The sequence below is a fragment of the Solanum lycopersicum genome, chromosome 6 (assembly GCF_036512215.1).
Source record: "Solanum lycopersicum chromosome 6, SLM_r2.1".
In the NCBI taxonomy this organism is placed as follows: Eukaryota; Viridiplantae; Streptophyta; class Magnoliopsida; order Solanales; family Solanaceae; genus Solanum; species Solanum lycopersicum.
Genome location: NC_090805.1, coordinates 49,062,998 through 49,086,254, shown reverse-complemented (window position 1 = coordinate 49,086,254; position 23,257 = coordinate 49,062,998). Strand labels below are relative to the sequence as shown.

The following is a 23,257-nucleotide window of genomic DNA, read 5'->3' as shown; positions in this document are numbered from 1 at the left end:
GAGTTGATATCAAAAAAAACAAAATCGAAATGATTATCACCTGAAGCAAACACTAAAGAACGTGTGGTCAAAGAGAGGAGCTGACTTCATTGCAAGCGTTGCTTGAGAGGTTGAAAGTTAACGTAGTATCTCAAGTCTAAAGTAACACTAAATTAGAAAAAAGCTTCTTTAGTTTGTCTAATTCACAATAAAGCTATATTTATTTTGTCAACGCTGAATATTTTCATACAATTCACATTCTCCCGACTTCATCTACTCCCTCTATTTCATTTTATTTGATAGGATAGAAAAAAATAAATATATATAATTCTATTAATTTATCGCTAATAAATTTATAGAGTTCTATTCAAATATTCGATACCGTTGCTTAATATTGAAAATATTATCTAAAAGATGACTAATGAAACGTTGATTTTCATCTCAAGGGAGGAATTACTAACTTTTCACGGGCAACACGATTTTGACCATGCCATTACATATAATGTTTTTATTCCCAATAACATACAATGCACATTTGGTGTTGTCCACCTCATCCAAAAGAGGAATTTTCTTTTTTTCTTTTTGTACAAATTTCACTAGGAATTCTCTTGAGAGTTTCAATAATTGACCAATGGGGCGATAAAGAATTTCGAATCAAATATTTATTTTAGTTAAGTTATTTAGTATTGTAATAATTAATTCAAAATTAATAGTATATGAAAATTGTTAAACAATAAAAACTATAGGTTTATAGTAAGGAAAAGGAATTCAATTAAATAGAAGTGATAAATAAATCATTACTTACCTATTTTATAATAATAATAAATTCAATACGAAATTTCATAAGTGAAGTTTAAAGAGGATAATGTATATATTCGAGGGGAGCCAATGGGGTTTCTCTAAACTCCCTTCCGCGAAAAATTATATGATTAAAGTTATTTTGTAGGTAGATATCAAAAATCTCCTTTGACTTTATCATATGTTTATTTTTTAAATATATATTAAACCTTTAGTGAAAATTTAAATTTCGTATACCATTATATATACTCAATTTTATTCTTATCATACGATGATAGAGAGATTAATTTTAATAAATTCTAGACTCATTATCGTATCTAATTTTCTTTTACATAAATTAATATGTATATATATATATAACACAAATGTATACGAACAAGCCAATCACTTGGTGAAACCGTCAAGGTGAAGAACCTGGTCCTGTTTTTAGATTGAGTATAAGTGGAGTAATACCAACCTCGAGGCATTTCCACATGGTTGCGTACTTCTTTGCTCTCTCAATTTTGAAAGAAATATTTTTGTAATACTACTAAAATAATATACCTAAGTATGTTTTTATATATTCGAAAAGATAAAATGTACATATATATGTATTACGAAGAAAAAAGATTAATTAATATCGTTCGCTTAAGAAAAATGTATTTCACAACAAATTTGAAAAGAATGCCCGAGCGGAAAGCATTCCACTCGATTTCTGTTATTTTAAAATATTTTTTTTATTTTTTAATGAGATATTTAATTTATAATTATATTAAATATTTATTTTTTATTATAAATTTTATTTTTTTAAAGAAAAAAAGTCGTGATCATTCAATCATCAATAAAAAAATGCTTAAAAGAAGTTGTAGTTGGTAGTTTTTAGATTAAAACAAATATATTATAACCATGATAATCATTATTAACACTTTACCATAGTTGAGAGAAATAGTAAGAAAACAAAACTGAAAAATAACTTATACATTACTGATTGTTGTTCTAAAATTAATCTTCTCATGAGGAGGCATGGAGAACCATCTTGGAGGAATAATCTGACTCCACATTTTCCCAATTTTTTGATGCAACAGTTTCATCACTGAGAAAAATATCCCTGAAAAATGATAGTAATATACTATTATTTCAGATATATCAATAATAGACGCAACATGAATCAGAATTAGCCAATCATAAAGATATGATAGTACTTGAGCCCAATTCTATCCTAAAAGTCACTTCACCCGTTCATTTTTCAACTTGTATGAAACTTTTATCCATATAACTTCCTCTTCAAGTACTGGGGCGTGGATTAAAAAGTCAAACAAAAATATACCTGACTCTGATATCATTTACCTCGAGTTTATTTAAAAGTTCCTTGGCATTAGGAGCGGATACAAAAATTTGGGGGGCATTAGGGCAGATGAATCCTTCCTCCACTGCTTTGTCAATAAACGTCAAAAGGGAATTGTAGTAACCATCTACATTCAATAATCCTACCTGCAATTAATATTATTTCAATCAATTTACTGTTAATCATGGGGAAAAAAATTCTAATTAAGTTGATTAAAGGTAATTAGAAATTTGATTACCGGTTTATCATGGATTCCAAGATAAGCCCAAGCAATGACTTCAAGAAGCTCTTCTAAAGTTCCATAGCCACCTGTAATATTTACTCAATTAGTCCAATAAATTCACTAGAATTGCCATAGTTTAATTTCTTGAAAATAAAAGGTAGTCATATGTATTTTGTAAAGAAATAGTATAAATTAGTGAATGCGAGCGCAAAATAATTAAATTGATATACTCATAAAAAATATTTTTATCGTCGTATGTCACCTTGATCTAATTGTATAAAATAATAATATATTCAAAGATAATTTATGCCATCATCTTCGAGAAAATGATTCTTTTTAATAATTCAAAATATTCGGTGACAATAACTTTTTTTCTTTTAACAGAAATTGAGTTAATATCATTACATTCAAAGTCATTAGAGTCTTTAGCGATATTATATAGAGTGTTAGATTATAAATAAATTCCTATACTATATTAGTGCATATAGCGACAATTATATTAGTACTGCTAAGTCATTAGCACATTTTTTTTAGGCATAATACATATATTGGATCCTAAACTTGGTTTCAAATTTTAACTTTGACCTCCAACTTTCATTATGCACAAACAGACACTTAACTATCCAACTTTTAAATAAATAAACACATGAGTTCTACACAACAAAATACACATAGGACACTACGTTGGACAAAAAATGACAATGTAGGACATGTGTGTTTATTTGTTCAACTTTATACAAGTTTAAGAGTCGACTTGTACACACTCAAAGTTGAAGGACATAAATATGATTCGAAGTCAAATTAAAGGACATATTTATATATTATGCCTTTTTTTATAAAGTAGATGATAAACCTGTTGATGAAAATTTTATTTATATGATAAGGTGGTTATTATATGGTGAAAATGGGGAAGAATGAAGAGGAACCAGGTAGAGCAATAAAGGCATCAGAATGTTTGGCCATCTCAGCTTTCCTCTGGTGCATATCTGCAACTGCCTTCACTTCTCCTACTGTTTCACCAGTTATCTGCATGTGGCACCACAACTATTTATTATTATAGTAAAAGTATTCAAATGGTTGGAAATTCGGGTTTATTAGAGGTGAAGTTAGGTAGGATTTTATGGGTTTTAATAAATTCACTAGCTTTTTCGTAAAATTAAATAAATATATATCTATATTAATATATGAACACTCAAATAAAATTGATTTAAAATTCCAAAACTCCCGATCTTTGCTCCGCCTCTAACACCCATAGTAAGTCATCGTTCAAACATATTGTAACATTCACGATCGATTAGTAAATTTCAACTGTGATCTATTTTATTCTTTTGCTTTCGCTACGTAAAGAAAAAATAAGTACTCTTTTATGAATTATATACGTTATTTGACTAGATTTAGATTAACATGTTATGTAATTTTACCAAAGTCAATGCAAAAATACCCATACTAGAAGTCAACTGACACTCAACTTTGTTAGCCCCACACCAACTGGATATATATAGAGTCACTGAGTTAGACATATTATCTCCAGAAACTATTGGTGGGGGAGTGGGGGGGTCTCTCTTTGTGGCCTCAGAAGAGGGGTATATATATACCGACAATGGCGGAGTCACCTTATAGTCAGGAGTTCATCTAAATTTATTTTATCGGAAAATTATATTATTTGCTTAATATAATTTTTAAATAGATATAGTATATATCAAACTATCTCTTTGACTATTTTATGTTTCTATTTCTTCAAATTTTAAACATAAACCTCCTTATTTAAATTCTAAACTCAATCACCGACCTCGTAATTGCAATTTATAACAATATAAAACAAGAATAAAAAGGAAGAATAGTGGGGAAAAGAACAAAAAGAAAACGATGAGGCTTGTAATGCATATATTGCAGCCTCTATGCAGGGTCGTCGTCCTTTCTCCAGTCTACTATTGTACGTAACTGCTGTTAATATACTAGGCAACACGGCACGCTCAATTACATCCATTGCTTTCTGCTTGAACTATGCAGATCTGTCATGAATCGATCTCTATTTATTTAGAAAGATAACTATGAAAAGATGTATAGTCTCTATATAATAATTTTCCATTATATTATAATGGTTGAACTTTTTTGGAGCTGATTTTTCATGTTTAATTATATATTGTGTTCGCTTAACTAAAAAATATCTAGTCAAACATAGTACGGCCTATGGCAAGGTCTACGAGAGGGTTGAAGTGGCCTGGGCAGGAGTCATGATAGAACATGACGTTTATTTGGTGGATTTCTTAAGGAATAAAGTTATATCAACTATAGTTTTTGGCATGGTATCAGAGTCGAGGTCATGGATTTGATTCTGAAGATTGAGCAACATGCTACATAAGGTACGTGTTTTGGAGGGGGTATTAATGATTAGATAAAGTCAACATCCTATGACAAAGCATGTTTACCCGACATACTGCTTACGCAGAGACTGGGGTAGTCCTGATCGTAGATTATGATCGAATATACTGAGCTTAATTAAGAAATAAGGTTATACCTTTACTATCAGCTATAATTTTTGATATTATGATAAGGTTTGACCCTAACGGAAACATGTTCCTATTTTTTATATATATCTAAATTAAGTAGTCCGCAAAGAAGACAAATTGTTGTGTTAGAACAGGGGGACCAAAAGGGAGGGAAGGGAATAAAGAAAGCGATAGCCTATCGAACAAGAAAATTCTGAAAACAAAAATATTAAAACCAAACATACCACATAACTAAATACAATACTAGTATCAAAATATTCCAACTTCCTTTTTTTAGGATCACATACCAACAACAAGAATAAACTTCACACAGAGATAACAAGAATGAGGTACAAAATACATCAAATATGAGAGGCTACCACAAAATCCCCCTAATTTCATTTGTTTCCTTATTTTCTTTGTTTCACTTGATTAAACTAATTAATAATCAAGTATATATATAAGTCAAATTAACATCTTAATATTGTGACTAAAAAACATACCTCTCTCGGCATTAATGTCTTGGGAATCACACTGAAGAAAAGAACATGTAAAAATTTGTTACGATACTTAACTTAGAAATTAAAAATCTTGACTAATCAAACACTTTAGGTCCCAAAATAACTTTAGTTTTAAGCTCACTTTACTTTCATTGAAAATAGTAGTATAGCTTAGTAAGTTTTTATGAGACATTTATTTTGGGATGAAGTGGGTATTATATTTTGTCTTAAATTTTTAAAGCAACACTTATTTTGTGACGAATTTTCAAGTGATTGATCAAATTAAAAGCAAGTTGTCAATAATTTCAAGTTAATTGATAAAAAAATATATTTGAAGAAGAAAGAACTAACCCAAGGACATGGCGACCACCGTTATGAACTTCTTGAGAGACCAAACCCATCAAACCAATGCTGCCTCCTCCATAAACCAGGTCTATTTTTCTTGATACCTTTGTTTTATACAAAAAAATATTAAGTATATAATAAAATAGCAACTTCAAAAACCTGAACAAAAACATAACATTTTCACAATTGGCTTAAATGGCTCGATATGTATACACAGTGATGATTCATATAATCTACACATAATAATAACAATAAAGTATACGCATAACACTACAAGAAAACTGTGAATTATATGGAAATTTTTCTGGGATTAGTATGAAAATTTGTAGAAAAATAAGTTTCTTGCGAATTTTCATACTAATCCCAGAAAAATTCCCATGTAATTCACAATTTTCTATAAGCTAACATGCATCATCATCATCAGTATCATAAAGAGACGAAAAACAATTAGAGTGTTTAAGAAACAGAATAGTATTTTTCTTACTATTTCTCTTCCAAGCTCAATTGCAGCTTCCTTATAGATGCTCTTTTTTCCAGCACTACTCCCACAAAACACACAAATCCTCTTGAATTTTGACTCTTTTATTTCATTCTCCATATCTTTTTTTTTTCTCTTTCTGTATATGTGGGAATATAATGGTGGGTATCTTGACTACTTGCTAGTATAAATAATGGAACAAGTTACGCTACCTTTTATAGTTGTAAAAGTTTTAATTTTGAAAATAAAATAAATGTTATGTAACATATAGTAATAACTTCCATGCCTCTTGGACAAGTAGCAATAAAGAATTATTGCTTATCAAATTGCCACGTGCATCCACAATCTGTATTGCGTAACAGTATTAGATTTTATCTTGTTAATTTTAACGAGATATTAAACTTCTACTGATTAACAACCATTAAGAAAAAAAGGAACTAGAAAAAATATATACTCAATTTCGTTTGTGTGAGATTGTTCGCGTAGAAATTTATGATCTCTGTGTTGAATTCTCAGAATTTTAAATTTATTATTATACGTGTTTAAATGAATCGAATTCTCATCAGAGATATATAAATTTGTTTCTCAAATTAAATATAAAATTTATGAAAAAATTATCGAAATCTCGAAAATCGCATCTTCTCACCTGAGATCTACCTGCCTACATCCCACCTACTTGAAATTATAACGTATATGTACACTACTGGCTCCTCTAATGAATTGAATAACGAACGAACATGAGTAAAGTATTTAAATGCCTAATTTGTGAATGAGAAGGAATAGAGTAATTATCCCATGTGTACACTCGTCATTTGCATTAATGTAATCAGAAATTATTACTAGTAATGATAATAATAATAATGATAAGTACTAGTCAATAATGAGCCTCGCAAGTAGTAAAGTATCCGTACATATTACTCTGTGTGGGCCGTTGGGGTACTGTGAGTCAAATTAAATAGGACTCACAACGTGCAACTTTAGAAACGTATGATAATAGTATTAGCTTTCTTGGTCATAAAATTACTATTCCATCCGTTTCATTTTATATGACAATATTTAATTTGATATAGAATTTAAAAAATATTAACGACTTTAAAATGTTTATCAAATTGTCCTTTAAAAAAGTAACTTATTTTTCTCTCTTATAAATATATTAGAAAATTAAGTGGAACCAATAAAAGTAAAAGAAAAATTATATCTTTAAATATTTATCATATAAGCAAAACTTTGATTCTCGTTCAACATCTTATTTACATGGTTCTTGTTTCATCGTGAACTAATTGTTATGTTATTATTGTTTTTTATGTTGTATTTAAATTATTATGTTATGTATTTTATTATTATCTTGTATTTAAATTAAATTTTTCATCTTACCATTTTAATTTTGTATATTCTTTGTAATGAAAATTAATAATAAAATAAAATTTTACTATTAGTGAAAATCATAAAAAAAATACATTGATTTGAAATTAAAGTAATATATATTAAATAATATATTTTTAAAAATATTATATTACATTTAAAACGACTTATGAATATTAGATATTTAATTAAAGAAACTATACGCAAAATAATATGTTAATTAGAAAGTAATAGAAATAATAATAAAATATTTAAAAAGTAAAATAGAGAGCATGAATAGTAGTTCTCCAAATTTGGAGAATTACTATTCAATTCTCTGAATTTGGAGAATAGTATGTGATTTGGAGGTGGGTTGGAGTGCCCATTCTCTATTTTACTCTCCGAATATAGGAATGAAGAGTAAAATAAAGGTGAGTTGGAGATGGTCTTAGTTAATTCTTTCATCTCATAATTGTATTCCATAGCAAACATAAATATGTACAATTCGTTATACATATATAGATAAATCAATTGTATTATTTGATATACATATACAAAAGAAAGCAGTTTGTACACAAATCAATTGAATAATTTGTATATGTATAAAACGTGAAAGAGAAAAAGACAAAAGAAAATTGGACAGAAGAATATTTGTATTGTATAATTATAAATGTATAGGACGAAGATACATGTATTTGCAAGTGTATATACAATTTTCTCTCGCTTTATATAAACAGGAACACAATTTGTACATTTAGTTTTTGTTTGTATAAGCGATAGAGGCGAGAGTGACTAGCGATATCTTGGACAGGGGAGAGAGGGGAACAAAATATATATATATATATATATATATATATATATATATAAATTTTTCTCGCTTTATATTCAATAACGTATTTTATATACTTATATTTATATAAAAGTGAGAGAAAGCGAGCAAGAATTTAAGGGAGAGAGGTGAATCGATGAGGTAAGAAAAGAAAATTGCATGGTTTTCAGTAACGGAGACTTTTTCACTAGTGGTAATTAATTTCGCATGTAAAAGTAAAAAGGCATTTCTCACCTCCATGCCCTGTGGCTATAACCATAATCTGGATATATATAGGTGGTTTTTAATGAACGGATAAGATTGAATATGAACGAATTAAAAAAAAAAAGATAAAAATGGATACTTGCAATTTTTGATTCATATTGTATGTACTATTAATTAATGTCACACTCAACCCATACTCAATTATATTTCGGTGTTAAAAAACTATAGAGTTCAACATCTAGCTATACATGGCTTGTAGTATGGATTTTTTCCCTAAGGCTATCAAATCAGTTATAAAATAATTACTATCAACATTTCATAAAAATTAAAAAGAAAATTGGAATAGTAATTCTGAAAAAATAAAATAAACAAATGATATATATATTGTTGGGTATGTAGCAAGAATTGATGGGAAATAAAGGAAAGGAGAGAAATTTGAAAAGTTTAAAACTTGAAAGGTTGGGAACTTGAAAAGTACTCTAATGCTTTAATGAAAAAGACAATTATCCCTCATCAGTAATAGAAATGAAAATAGGAGAGTTTAAATAAATAAACACTCCTATTAATTGTTAAAAGGGTTGGAAAGAGGGACCCCCTTGCGCTGCCGTCGTCGCTCGCTTCGGCTACGGCTACGGCAAATGATCGATCGAGAGATTATATTTTGGACAAATTTATTTTAATTATTTATTTAATTAATTAAATGTCCAAAAATTATTTTGAATTAATTAATTGATAACAGAAGTTAATCGAAATGTTTTCAACTTTTTAGTTAACTTACTCGGTTATATTTAAAATTCCTGCCATGACTGTTCTGAAAGGTTGCAACTTTCAGGAACAGTCAATATCATTTGAAAGTTTGCAACCTTTCATTAATAGTCGTGTCAATTCTGAAAGGGTTGCAACCTTTCAGAATATATTCTTCTTGCCTATAAATACCATTCAGTCTTCAGAATATTTCCCTATGAATTTTCTGATCTTCCTTTTTCTTCTAAACACATATTTCTTCGTGTACTTTCCTGATGTGGATTGATTCGCTGACAGTAGAGTTTTTGGTATCTACACTCTACCGATTAAGATCATTTTACCCTGGGATGTTATATTCCAAATCAAACCTCGGATCCTAGAGGGGAATAATTTCATTAGGGGCACTGTGAATTCAGTAGACTTGATTTTCTTCCAAAATTATTAAAAAGAATATTCCAGATTCTGGTAAGTTTTTACAGATTCAATTATTTTTTACAAATAAATTTCTGTTCATCTTACTTACTGGTTCTAAAAATCTCAGTTACTTCGTGTTTCTGAATGATTTATTACAACTAGTAATTTCTGATTTTCATAACACATATTGACAAACATATATATATATATATTACAAAATATATAAGCTTGACAAATTATCAGAATCAACCTAATTATTTGGTATTTGAAACCCAATGATTGTTCATATTTATCTCATTAAATCAAATCAAATCAACTCAGCTTGCTCAAGATCTTATTGGACGGCAAATCTGAGTCAGGCGAACACAGTCCCGAACCTTATTAATGTATTGGAGGCATACTAATATAAATAATCAACCCATCAAATCAATTTTCTCGATCCTAAGTGGTCACAACATCTAGATTCATTGTTTGTTTCAAGTCCTCTTCGTGACAACAAAATGGATAGAAGTGTTTTTCATTGCATACCTAGTTTTTGCTAACCAATATGAGTTTAGGTGGGATGACAAAGGTATGTATCAGGATTTAAAGTGTTGGTTATGAATAAAGTCTGGTTGAGAGTGTCGTCTTTATGAATGAGTTTTGTGATATTTAAATTCAATTTAATTGGATTTTATTTAAAATATGAGAAACTCAACACTAGGTGAAAAAAGCAAAGTCGGTAATTGCATTAATTAATGAATGAGTTAATTATATGCATTTAATATGGATGGGAACACATAGTTTTCTGGTACTGAGTACTGATGTTTACACTTTTCTAGCCATTTGTTGGCTCCCAATTCTGGTAATCTTTTTTTCTACATTTTCCGGTTTGCGTCGTTTTTACTTTGTTTGGATAATGACTATTCAAATCATTTCGTTTTTTCTATTTTTTTTCCTACTATTAATTAGAGGGTTTAATGATGCAGCATTGTGTGGATGTCCTCATATATTTTAAAATTATTGAATTGTAATTAATTATTATTTAAAACTCTAATCAAATAAGTACTAGTCTATTTGTGAAATCATAATAATAATGTACTACCGTCGGCAAGATAACTTCTCACAGAGTTGGTACCAGAAAGAGTACTTTTCGGGATCTCTTTTACTTGTTACATTTTGATTGATCAATATTTAAAAAAGTATATATTATTATAAAAAGAATTACAAAATTAAAGTACTTTATATATATTTTTTAAACACCTATTAACTTATTTCAATCTAATTTAACTTTAAAAACTAGTCTAAAGTAACAAAATGCGATAAAATATAAACTTTGGGACTTGGGAGGAAGTATATGTCAACTTAACAGTAAAAATTGAGAAGCAAAGTCAGAACGAGAGATCTCCAATCTTACATTCTATTTTACTCTTTAAATATAAATTTTTCTATTTTTTCAGACAATTAACTCGAACTCAATTCTCTATTTTACTCTCTAAAAAAGAATTTTTTTTCTCTTTAATATTATATTATTATTTATATTTCATTCTTATTTTCTTATTTTATGATATAAATCATTTATTTCTTTTTCTCAATAATTACTTTATATGATTCTCATGTGATACAAAAAATTATTTTTTCAATTTTTATATTTAATTATTATATTTTATTAAAATTTAAATATCACAAAAATTCCATGAGAATATTATATAGTATATAAATTAACGAACAAATTCAAATAAAATTGAAATACAATTAGATAAACATTACATAATCACTCAATTTTTGAAATTATTACGTTGCTCCTATAAAATACTCTATTAATGCATTACGGAATTCAAAATGATCATTTTTGTCATTTTTATTATGTCTAGCTAAAAATTGTTCATATCGAATATTTTCATCTAACGCCATTTCTGTCGTTGGAGTTGAAGCCTCTACGATATCTTGAATTGGTGCATTAAGACCACGTTCATCCTCAACTATCACGTTGTGTAGTATAATATATGTAGTCATTATATCACGTAACACTTTTTTTCTTTGAAAACGTGATGGACTTGCAATAATTGCAAAACTTCGAATTCTCGTTCAACATCTTTTTGACACGGTCTTGTTTCATCGCGAATTAATTATTATATTATTATTATATTTTATGTTGTATTTAAATAATTATGCTATGTATTATATTGTTATCTTGTATTTAAATTAATCATCTAACTATTGTAATTTTGTGTATTATTTATAATGAAAATTAATAATAAAATAAAAAATATTATATTACATTTAAAATGACTTATGAATATTAGATATTTAATCAATAAAATTATATGTAAAATAATATGTAAATTGGAAAGTAATGAAAATAATAGTAAAATATTGAAAAAGTAAAATAGAGAGTGTGAATTTGGAGAACTACTATTCACCTCTCCGTAAATAGAGAATAGAGGATAATTTTGAGATGGGTGGAGAGGACATTCTCTATTTCACTTTTCAAATATAGAAAATGGAAAGTAAAATAGAGACGAGTCGGAGATGGTCCGTGAATTTTGTAGACAAAACGCAATGACAAAGAGGCAGGTAAACCCCAAAAATGCCTTGTTAAAAATTTCAAGTGGTCCTGTATAAGGGATAGCTCTGGCTGTCTTTTTTTTTTTCCACTTGCTATTTGTTAATGCTCGATTAGTTCAAATTCGTAACGAAAGGTTCAATTTTGAGATAAAGCACTCTCTATTAAAGATAATTTTATATTTAAGGCTCAAATTTGAAAACTCTGATTAAAGATGAAGTACTTAGTAGTACAATCCTGGATTAAATGATAATAGTAGTACTATATATGAATAGGATGGGTGAAAAGGATGATGAATTTATCCCTATAAAAGCAGGAATTGGGTACATAAAATGTCAGACTCAAGCTATCATAATTCATATTTCTCTATCATTTTAGACTAAAAAGGAGATGAAATACAACAGGAGTAGCCATCAGCAAGTGGAACATTTGAATTTACTCCTCATCTGCATGCTTTGGTTTCTTATTTGTTCCAAAAATTTTGGTTGGCAAGAAAGGGATAGCAATGCATATAATTGAAGTTACAATAATACCGTCCTATAATTTATTATATACATATGAACACATTATTGTTGAATGAGACACTATACAATGTATGGTATATGGAGATAATAAGTAAATAAATAACAACATATCTAGTGAAATCCGAAAATGTTGAACTTATGCAGATTTTCTCACTATCTCATGGAGAAAGAAAGGTTGTTTCAAAAAGACCATCGACTCAAATATAGCAAATCCAGATATAAAGAAGAATGAAACGATGAAAAAAATATAACAAGCTAAGTAACAAGGAAACAAGCAAAGTCTGGCAGAAATAGTGTAGTGCTAATCTAAAACATAATAAACAACATATTAGGATAGATTATTGAAAATAGTAATACTAAATAATGATAGATATATACAAAAAAAAAATAGTTAAAATACTACAACTACAATGGCAAACACTAATCACCTTAAGCAAGCCAACACTATACTACCAACCACTAACCTTCTACCCTAATATAATCCACTCAACGTAATCGTCCGAGTTTGATAAGTTAATATTTATTAACTTGATCCGTTTTGATTCATCTAATTCGGTCAATCAAAAAGTTGAGCTACTTTTAACTAAATATGTAGTCTAAATTGATCTATAAGACTCTTGTCAACATATTTATTAAAACAAAGTTAATTTTTTGTTTGATGATTTATATGTATATCATATAATCATAATAAAGAGAAAAAATAAGTCATTTTAGCTGGGTAATTAAATAAGTTATAACTTTTCTACAAGATACAGTTTTAATGTATTTACTGAGGGCCAACAATTTTTTGGGCAAGGCAAATTGAAGGAATTGTTACATTGTAGATACTGAATAAAGACAGGTTAATTATCAAGTATCCTGCATAGGTTTGATTTCCACCATCCAAGTTAGGGATCAATCACTTAGTATGTGTCAAATGGGCTTACTGTGTTTTTCATGATCGATTTTGACTTATATTTACGAAATATATGTTATAAGCTTATTCAAACACTCTTTTTAACACGAGAGCAAAAGAATCACTATATTGTTAAGCTTAATGATAGGAGTCAATTTTGGTTAGCACTCAATAGAATTGATATATCTCTTGATACCTTTATTTTTTTTATACGTTGACGTGATAACCGATAAAAATATAATTAAATGAATAGTATAAATATTTTTAAAATAATATTTTCACAACAACAAAAAATTAAAAATTTATGCAAATAAGTGTATACCCTTGTGAGAAGAGTCTAAGGTGTACAAATGAAATTGTGGCTAATTATAATGCAACGTGACCATAGGACACACAAGTCCAGATGTCATCGTCTCATAGACCATTCTCATCGACTCACCAAATCTTCCATCTTCAGAGAAAAACAGCAATGGTGAGTTGAACTCAAGCAATGATCTTTCGTCTTTCCTTCACAAATTCAGCTGCTACCCGTCTCGTCTCCCTCTCCAAATTCCCAATTCTCAGAACCCCACAATTCTCCACCATGTCTACCAATTTCTTCAAGTCTCACGCCTTTGCAGGCAACCCCATTAAGCTAAGAACCCCTAAATCAACTGATCCATTTTCACCACCCTCTGCTCTCAAGACCCTTAAAAACCTTCTTTTAGGAAATACCCATGAACCCCATTCCCCTAATTTCAAGATCTTGCCTTTCAGAAAGGGAAGGCCATTGGCTGGTTCAGTTAGGGAATCGAATGAGCCGAATTGGCACCTGGGTTGGTTGAGTTTTGAGGATTGTAAGGCTTTCTTGGAGAACTCTGAGGTTAATTTGAGTGAAGATACTTTGGTTTATTTGGGTTCTGATTCTGAGGGTGATGGGGTTTATGTTGTGTACTGGGGTATTGATGTGACAGAGGCTGGTAATGGATTGGTTAAAGAATTGGGGGGTAAGCAGTTTTGCTTTGTTGAGCTTAGGACTCTGATGGTTGCCACTGATTGGGAAAATGCTTCGTCCATGGGACAACTTGCTATTGCTGGTCATGTATGTGTTTTTCACCTCTGCCTTTTCAATTTCAAAAACTACATTCTTGTATAACATTGATAGAAATACATTGCTTGTCGAATTGGATAGCTGCTCTAGGTGTCTGCGTTGTGATCACCAGCTATATGTAACTAGGCATATTAATGTAGTGAATCATTTTCATAAACTTCCTTCTACCAGCTGGTATTTTGAACCCATGTACTCCTTAGGTTTCAATTTGTTTTGTTTTGTTTTGTTTTGACTTAAGGCATGAATTTTAGGAAAATAAGGAAACTTTTGAATCTTCGGTCTTAAACTAAGATATGTAATGTGTATCAAAATGCTCTTTACACTCGTGGGAAGTTAGATTACTGAGTTGCCAAAAAAAGAAAGATTCAATTCTTTTTTAGACGGACTAAAAAGGAAAGACTAAAAAGGAAAGTAAAACAAACATGAGACGGAATATCTTTTTTCAAGTTCTATCTTTAGTTATATAGATTCTTGTAGGCAAGAAAATGTTGTATGTTTGGAATACTACTTCAGTGATCTTACATAATCTTTATCTACCACTGCTTAACAGAGGATCTCTTGTTATGAAATTGCAACCTGGTTATGCAGTTAACATCACGTTGTAAATGTGCATTTCAAACATTATTATCGTAAGATTCTTAACCTCAATTATATTAAGAGTGTTTTAAGGGTTGTCTCAGAAAGTGTGGATGTGTCTAAGAGTCCTGATAATTCCATCTAGCATCAAGTTTGTTTCTAATTCTAAGCAAATGGATTTGGGTTTTTGCCGCATTATTTTCAATGTTGAACTGCACATATCCAATCATTCGGTAGCATTCTGTTTTAGTTATTTGTAATTAGTACCTTCTAATGCTAAAAATGGCAACCTTAATTGACTGAATGTTTTACTTTTTGGCTTTGGAATTTTATCAGGCCAGATCATTACTAGAATGGCATACAGCATCACGTTTTTGTGGATTTTGTGGAGGTAAGAACATTTTAATTGATGCTGGGAGACGGAAACAGTGCTCTAATGAGTTATGCAAGAAGAAAATCTATCCTCGAGTTGATCCAGTATGTCAATCAGATCGATTTTGTTCTCTCTGATTAATATTTTGCTTGTGGTTGTACACTTTTTTGGTTTACTTGTTTTTCTTTGTTTCGTGGAAGAGGTTATGGGACTTGCATACTGAAATGCTACATGAGAAACCTAACTTTCTTTGGCATGTCTTTTCCTGGCAACAGGTTGTGATTATGTTAGTTATTGACAAAGAGAATGACCGTGCGTTATTAAGTAGGCAGTCAAGATTTGTGCCTCGCATGTGGAGTTGTCTAGCTGGTTTCATGGAGGTATATGGCGTGGTTTTGATTTTGGGCAATGCATTTTCGAGCTGCTGCATAACTTGTTGCTAAATTTAGTTAAAAAATAGCATTCATATGCCTTGATCTCTATGGATGTTGTCCATGGTGAAAAAGAGATTTAGTCAGCTAGAACCTCATTCCTGCATCAGTGTATTAGTTATTTGACTCCTATTAGCCAGTGATCAATTTTGATTTCTTCCTCAGTGTATGGAGTAGGAAAAAAAGGTTTTTGAGTTTTGACATAAGCTGAATATTTTAACATAGCCCAAAACACCTTAGCATCTTATTGTCTTCAAAATGACTGTCTTATCATAAAAAAAAATGATTTTTTTTATCAATCTTTAGAAAGAAAAAATGGAAAGAGTGTCGTATAATATGGAACTGAGGGAGTATTTCAATTTCCTGCATAGTACTTCAGCTATTTTTTGTTATTTGATTGGTTTGCTGTCCCCGTTTTCTGTTTTAATAGGTGTACAACTAGCCTGCATTGATTTTTGATCCTGTCATTCACAATTTATTTATGAAACATGTTAATTAGTATCTAAATTTATTAGTAGCCAGGGGAAAGTTTGGAGGAGGCTGTGAGAAGAGAAACATGGGAGGAGACCGGTATTGAAGTTGGACAAGTTGTTTACCATAGTTCTCAGCCATGGCCTGGTAATGTTCTTGGAAACAGATTTGTGGTATTTGTTCCCTTCCGTTCTTTTAGTTCTTATTTTATACACCTAGCTTTTTCTCAATGACGTAAGGTAATTATGTAATTAGTGTCTTTTCCAAGGAAAAGTGCCAAAAAGTGACAAGGTGGGTGGAACTTGAAGCGGAAAGAGAGAAGTGAATCACACAATTTATGAAGAAAATTAAAATTACTAAGCCTATTACTTACATAAACTCAGTACAAATGATTATTCAACATCCAATATAAGAAAATGCCTTTGTTAATCCAACTCCTCAAAATCGAGATTCAAAGAACAAGTGAATCACAGAATTTATGATAAACATCCATTATAAGAAAATGCCATTATTGAGATTCGAAAGACTGATCCCGATTTTCATTTTGATAACTTTATGAATCATTCTTTGAAGCGCATGACTTCACCCATGAAGCAATAACCATTGCCTCACATCATAGCAACAAAGCAATGCCTTTTAATATCAATACAGGGAAGGAACACCAGAATAGCTCCTAATGTTACCACCGATCCTTAAAAAAACATCATATTGGTGTGATGCATATCAACTTTTCATTTTTCTTTTGAGCATTGTTGATCTAATTGTGTGCCAATCAGTTGCTTCATGAAATGGTCTGTTGGAGTTTTTCTTTTCCTCATTGGTAGCTGTTACTGTACTTTTATATGTATTACTTGCATGCGAGTTTTCTTTTAGCTTATGTGATTATCATTTAGCTGTATGATTCCTCTACAGTTGGACCTAGCAGCATGCCATGCCAACTTATGGTGGGATTCTTTGCTTATGCAAAATCACTGGATATTAATGTGGATAAGGAGGAATTAGAAGGTAACTTTAGATTTTTAATCTTGTTGATTTTTGATTGACTTCCTTCGACTTATAATGCTTGAATTCGTTTTGATTATGGGCATTTTTTCTTTCTTTGTGTGGCGGTGAATCAACTTGTTATCTAGATGCGAAATGGCACAGCAGAGAAGTTGTGAAAAAGGCACTCACGATTGCGGAATACAAGAAGGCACAGAAGACTGCTTGTGGTAAAGTGGACCAAATGTGCAAGGGTGTAGAAAGAGGACAGAGCTTGTCTTCCGATTTCAATGTGGAAAGTGGGGAACTTGCTCCTATGTTTATCCCGGGGCCCTTTGCAATTGCTAATCATCTCATTTCCTCTTGGGTGAATGGGGTTGAATCACAACTTGCAAGTTCTTTCTCAAATTTATAGGTTGGTGCTCACTAATGAAGTTTTCTTTTTTTGCAGCATGTCATTTAATCTTGTTATGTGTATCATCTATCTTGTTTGAAATCGATTTTGATGAAATTATTGCAACGTTGATACTGTAGTAAGCTTCTCAAATGACCTTAGTCTACTCATGAAGAAACATGATAAATATGCTTTGTCATTCTAAAACTTGAGGCTTTCTGTTTTTGCTTAGTTAAATTTGTCAGTTTGGTAAATAGGTGGCTGTGGGATTCATTAGAAATGTTTACAGTAGAATTTTATAAATTCGATCGAAACAACTTTTAACTTAGAGAAATCACAGCTAATCTGTATAAACAGAGCATTGAATCTACATTCATTTCCATGCCGTTGAATGCAACATGTATTTTTTTCTTTCTTTTGTAGGCCACTCCCCTCCGATGAGACGAACAATTAAACTTGTAGGGGAGATGAACCTCCATATGTGCTGCAACAATACCTTTTCCTCCGATGAGACGAACAATTAAACTTGTAGGGGAGATGAACCTCCATATGTGCTGCAACAATACCTTTTCCATTGCTATTGATTCAGTAGATGAATAATGCTGCTGGCAAATGTGAAAATGGACGTGTATACATACACAGCAAACGTGCTAGTATACATTTTAAGCAATTGCACTTCGTACTACTTGTGTTGTAATTTGAATTTTGTGTTATAGAGATAATTTACGCCACATAGCTCATATTTTTGAGTTTGTTGCCCGATTTACCTTTTATTTGTGTATAAAAACACCTTTCATAACTATTATACATTTTTAGAGAAGATGATCAAAATGGTCCAATATATATCTTACCTTATCAAAATAGTCTATGTGTATCATTTTAGTCCTTAGCAAATAGAAAGATGGGTTAGACTTAGGAGTGTGCATGGATTAAATCGAAAAACTAAATCAAATTGAATCGAATTATAATTTGGATTGGATTTTAGGTGGGGTAGCAAACTCTATTAAAATATAATTCGTCCAATTCATTCACATTTTTCTTAACTTTGCTCATTTTAGCTCAAGCTCCTTGCAGATACATAATTTAAATTGACCAATGAAAAAATATATCAATTAGCGGATGATCAGTAGCAACACATGTATGATTTTTTACTTTCATTATAAATCGACATTGAATATAAATTGCCTCGTGAAGTAGCAGTAATATAATTTATGTTCTAAATAGATAATATTTGCTTCGTACTACTTATGTTCTAATTTGAATGTTGAAGTTCATGTAGTCAGCCAATGAAAATAACAAGATTTGTTTAGTTTGATAGAACGTTCGTTTAATGGCTGAACTGGTCTGGCATTAGATTCGAACCCCTGAAATAAATATGACAAGAAAAATCAAGATGTAAGTTATATAATTCCTTTCATCCAAAATAAGTAAATTTTTTTTAAAATGACTTGCTTTCTTTTTTAGTCTGTTTAAAAAAGAATGATCTTTTTCTTTTTTGTGGTATGATTTTAATTTTCACCTTGCACATAACATGTTTAAGGCCACAAGATTAAATAGTAATTTTGTACATTTAACATAATTTTAGTTTAGGACCGCAAGATTCAAAATTTTACTTGATTTTCTTAAACTCGGTGTCAATAATCAAACTAGACCATTCTTTGTGAAACAGAGGAATACTTTTTAACAAAGTTAACTCAAATTACAAAATTAATTCATAACCTCTTGGATAAAAAATCATTTCATTTTATTCGAAGAAAAAAATATGTGCTAAAGTTTTACTTATTTTAAATTAAAAGGCGTTAAATATGATTAGATTCTAAAAAAAAAATTATGAAACTTGAAGAACCACTCATTTGTAGTTGCACAACTTTTAACAGTAAAAAGAAAATTTTAATAGGCGCTTGAACTTCAATTGAATAAATAATATTTGTAATTTTAAAAAATAGCATTTTGAAGGATAAATTGAAAAATAGTATCAGAAAAAATAAAACTATGTTTAGGCATGCATTACGCTTGAAAAAAATATAGAAACAAACGTTTTTTTAAGAAAAAAAAAAATAACTCACGTTAACAACAGCATCTTGGAGCAGTTTTATTTGTCTTGCTGTTACACTATTAACCTAGAAAATTGAAAAATGAAAAAAATTACATAAATTTAAATTAATTTTTAAAATGTGAATACAATTACTTTTAATTTTCATAAAAATAATGAATTTAGGAAAAGTTAATTACCTTTCCATCAATAGTCCAAACAACACCTTGAGTGCAAGGAGGGGTAGTTAGGGAGCCAATATATCTATAATATATATTAACATCCAATTTTATTATATTTGGATCAATAATTCCCATGGGTTTTTCTGCACCTTTTTTATCAGCAACAGCTATTAAATCACCCTCTAGCTGCAATTAGATAAGCAAACAATATCAAGAAGCCGAAAAAATAATGAGATCGATTGATCGATTAAATTATACTGATAATATAAAAAATAAAATTGTGCATTTACTATGGTCAGGAGATCATCAGGCAATAATCCAATTTCGTAGAGGATTGCAATGACAGCAATTTTTCCATCACTGCTCATATGTACCAAATGAGCCTCCATATCATATCTGAATTATATTTATTCAAAAAAAAAAAAAACTTGGTTGAGATTATGTAGTTTCTAAATATATCAGTTTTGTTTCAATAATTGATAAATCTATGTCTAAAATCACACTTGAACATTAGTTAATTTAATCCTCGTACTGTGAATCAAGTATGACAAATTGAATGGATTTAGCATCCAATAATTTAAAAAAAGTAAAATTTTAAATCACGACTCTATCTCTGATCGCAATAAATATATATAATATAACATACCTTTTACCGTCGATACTATGTTCGGAAGGTGTGTGCCAATGAATTTGTAGGAGTTGATATTGAGTTTCATTTATCTTCAAGTATCCTGCATCACCATCCCATCTCAACTGCATTTATAAATAGTATTATTATTATATTCACAACTTAAATTTTTATTTCAATATGAATGATACTATAATTTTCCACAATATATATTACTATATATATAGTGATACAATTTGCTTGCGTACCATTATATCATGTCCTCTATTCACAAGAGTGGCATTGGATGGTTTGTAGTATTTTTGAAGAATTCCTAAATTTGATACAACTTCAACCACTTTGTTATCAAGATCAATTGGAGATTGTAAATTTCCATTGCAGTTACTCGATATTTCTCCCCATTTAGCTGGTCCATTATTCGCGTATTGATCATAACTAAATTCATCACTCGTATCATCTACAATTATCCAGATATCATTAAGAAACTTACGGTGTCTGTCACAGACAGTACAAAAAAAAAGTAAAGAAATCATACTAGTAAATTATCTTATATGAACACGAGCTAAAATTTGTCTAATTAATACATTTAACGTACCAACTTCTAGAGATCTTGCAAGAAATTCACTTGAATGGAAAAGAAAAGAAAAGAAGAAGATTTTGATTATTGTTGCCATATTCATATTATATCTTCAACTGTTCATATATTTTGGGAGTTGATGAGGAAACTCAGTAAATTTATAGATCCTTATGGGGTTGGGGGTGGGGGGTAACGTAATATGAAGCTGATAAAAAAATTAGTTGTAATTTTGACTGATATCTCTTGTGTTTAATTGTTGGTTGAAAATCTGAAATTCTATTAAGTTAATGATGTTAAATTCCCCTTTTATTTCTCATATAAATGTATATTTCCCATTTTTGACATGAGTTATGATATTATGGTCGATAGTCTATGCCCTATGGTCTTTACTCTGAATATTCATGTTTGAATAAATATTGTTAAAATACGAGTTTGAAATTGAAAGGCCAATTTATTTTTTTTCAAAAAAACAAAAATAGCATATGAATTTTTTTTAAACCAAAATGGTAAAATCATTCTTGATATAGTGATTTCTTGCTAATAAAAACTTTTTTCCGTAAAATCTCTACCGTGGCATCAATTTTGTCCAATTTTTTTTCAAACATCGTTGTCCCTGCCGCATTTTTTTAAAATGAAAATCACTACTATGCTATTGTTTTTATCAAAAAAAAAAGTTTTTAAAATAAAAAAGCAGCGTTTCTCTTTTAAAGATTAAAAAAAGATCTACAAATCGCTAGCCAGAAAGCGATTTTATTAATTTTTTTAAAATCGCTGCTAAAAAGACCTTTTTAAAAATAAATAAATACATTGCTACCCCAGAAATCATTGCTTTTGGCAGATATAATCTATATATATATATATATATTTTTTATTTTTTTTTTATTTTTTTTAAAACAGCGATTTCAATTATTTTAACTTTTTTTTTTTTTTTGATAAAAATGTTGCCGTAGCAGCTATTTACAAAAAACATGGATAAAATTGCTGTCAAAACGGCCATTTTCATTTTTTCTAAACAGGGGTAATGGCATTAATATTTGTCGGAAGAAAATCATTTCAGAAGTGACTTTATCTTTTTAATTATTAAAAAAAATTAATATATCATTTATTTTTTTTGAAAAAAAATTATTCTTCAATTTTCGAACTCGCTAAAACACACCAGGATGACTTCACGATGTTAAGAGTATTGTATACTATATATTATACTATATATAGAGAGATCATATACTTCTTATATTTATAAATATTTTGCACATAATCACTAGTTTTAATTTGCCGTCACTAACATGACATTTCTCCAAATAATATTCACTATCTCTTTTTATCAATTGAGAGTCAAATAATTTAGTTTTGATTGTGGATATGATTTTTAAGTTTATTCTTTAAAAAAAAATTTTTATATATATTTTAAAATTATATAAAAATATTATAAGTTAGAATAATTGATAATTGAAGACATTAAAAATATATTTAAAAATTGGTAAAAAAATTGACTTATTTGAATATTCATAAAACAAAAAATGTGATATAAATTAAAACAGAGTAAATATATAATTATGTATGTACGTACATGACTACTGCCAAGTAAAGATAATCTTTTTCGTGTAAAATTTCCAATGTAATAATGGATTAATTAAAGTTCTTACGAAATTTCTCGTTTAATTTTTCAATTTCTCTTTTGCTTACTCAGGATCTTAGCATGTTACGTTATGGTTTACCTTATTCTCATCCAATAAACTAAATCTGGTAACAGAAATGACGTTAAGTCTCAAATAATTATAATTAGGTATAATTTCTTTGTTTCACTTTAAATTAGTATATATTAGTTGGTTACAATTAAGAGGCATAGGCTTCATTGTTTGCTAACTTAATTAGGGTTTGAATCTTAATTAT

The 23,257-nt window shown here is 29.5% G+C and overlaps 3 protein-coding genes across 5 annotated transcripts; 1 reads left to right on the top strand and 2 right to left on the bottom strand.

The window, feature by feature from the left end:
* Positions 1-1,846: 1,846 nt before the first annotated feature.
* Positions 1,847-6,256, bottom strand: LOG8 (cytokinin riboside 5'-monophosphate phosphoribohydrolase LOG8). Its single transcript, NM_001257983.1, has 7 exons — positions 6,143-6,256; positions 5,665-5,762; positions 5,317-5,347; positions 3,251-3,350; positions 2,340-2,410; positions 2,104-2,247; positions 1,847-1,864 (listed from the first exon to the last, which is right to left on the bottom strand). The coding sequence occupies exons 1-7, from the start codon at positions 6,254-6,256 to the stop codon at positions 1,847-1,849; spliced, it is 576 nt and encodes a 191-aa protein (NP_001244912.1).
* A 7,484-nt stretch (positions 6,257-13,740) lies between these two features.
* On the top strand, positions 13,741-18,809 carry LOC101263821 (nudix hydrolase 19, chloroplastic). 2 transcript variants are annotated; one of them, XM_004241231.5, is made up of 7 exons: positions 13,741-14,713; positions 15,635-15,775; positions 15,947-16,051; positions 16,621-16,720; positions 17,486-17,578; positions 17,704-17,969; positions 18,372-18,809. In XM_004241231.5, exons 1-6 carry the CDS (start codon positions 14,123-14,125, stop codon positions 17,967-17,969), a joined length of 1,296 nt encoding a protein of 431 aa, XP_004241279.1. In that variant the 5' UTR covers positions 13,741-14,122; the 3' UTR covers positions 18,372-18,809. The 2 variants fall into 2 exon arrangements, with proteins under 2 accessions (XP_004241279.1, XP_019069996.1); XM_019214451.3 differs by lacking the exon at positions 15,947-16,051 and having other exon boundaries at positions 13,977-14,713.
* A 227-nt stretch (positions 18,810-19,036) lies between these two features.
* LOC101264130 (bifunctional monodehydroascorbate reductase and carbonic anhydrase nectarin-3-like) lies at positions 19,037-21,545 on the bottom strand. 2 transcript variants are annotated; one of them, XM_004241232.5, is made up of 7 exons: positions 21,386-21,544; positions 21,039-21,247; positions 20,809-20,915; positions 20,453-20,558; positions 20,181-20,348; positions 20,015-20,068; positions 19,037-19,312 (listed from the first exon to the last, which is right to left on the bottom strand). In XM_004241232.5, the coding sequence occupies exons 1-7, from the start codon at positions 21,468-21,470 to the stop codon at positions 19,220-19,222; spliced, it is 822 nt and encodes a 273-aa protein (XP_004241280.1). In that variant the 5' UTR covers positions 21,471-21,544; the 3' UTR covers positions 19,037-19,219. The 2 variants fall into 2 exon arrangements, with proteins under 2 accessions (XP_004241280.1, XP_010322405.1); XM_010324103.4 differs by lacking the exon at positions 20,015-20,068 and having other exon boundaries at positions 21,386-21,545.
* Positions 21,546-23,257: the final 1,712 nt, after the last annotated feature.

Excerpts from the sequence above, each read along its gene's own strand:
- LOG8 (NM_001257983.1), bottom strand. The coding sequence starts at position 6,256 with ATGGAGAATGAAATAAAAGAGTCAAAATTCAAGAGGATTTGTGTGTTT. Across the intron at positions 5,348-5,664 it reads GGTGGTCGCCATGTCCTTGG|TGTGATTCCCAAGACATTAA; the intron begins GTTAGTTCTTTC and ends TCTTTTCTTCAG. Across the intron at positions 2,248-2,339 it reads TTGGAATCCATGATAAACCG|GTAGGATTATTGAATGTAGA; the intron begins GTAATCAAATTT and ends TATTAATTGCAG.
- LOC101263821 (XM_004241231.5), top strand. The coding sequence starts at position 14,123 with ATGATCTTTCGTCTTTCCTTCACAAATTCAGCTGCTACCCGTCTCGTC. Across the intron at positions 14,714-15,634 it reads AACTTGCTATTGCTGGTCAT|GCCAGATCATTACTAGAATG; the intron begins GTATGTGTTTTT and ends GAATTTTATCAG. Across the intron at positions 16,052-16,620 it reads GTCTAGCTGGTTTCATGGAG|CCAGGGGAAAGTTTGGAGGA; the intron begins GTATATGGCGTG and ends ATTTATTAGTAG.
- LOC101264130 (XM_004241232.5), bottom strand. The coding sequence starts at position 21,470 with ATGAATATGGCAACAATAATCAAAATCTTCTTCTTTTCTTTTCTTTTC. Across the intron at positions 20,559-20,808 it reads CATAGTATCGACGGTAAAAG|ATATGATATGGAGGCTCATT; the intron begins GTATGTTATATT and ends AATATAATTCAG. Across the intron at positions 19,313-20,014 it reads TCCAAGATGCTGTTGTTAAC|GGGTTCGAATCTAATGCCAG; the intron begins GTGAGTTATTTT and ends TATTTATTTCAG.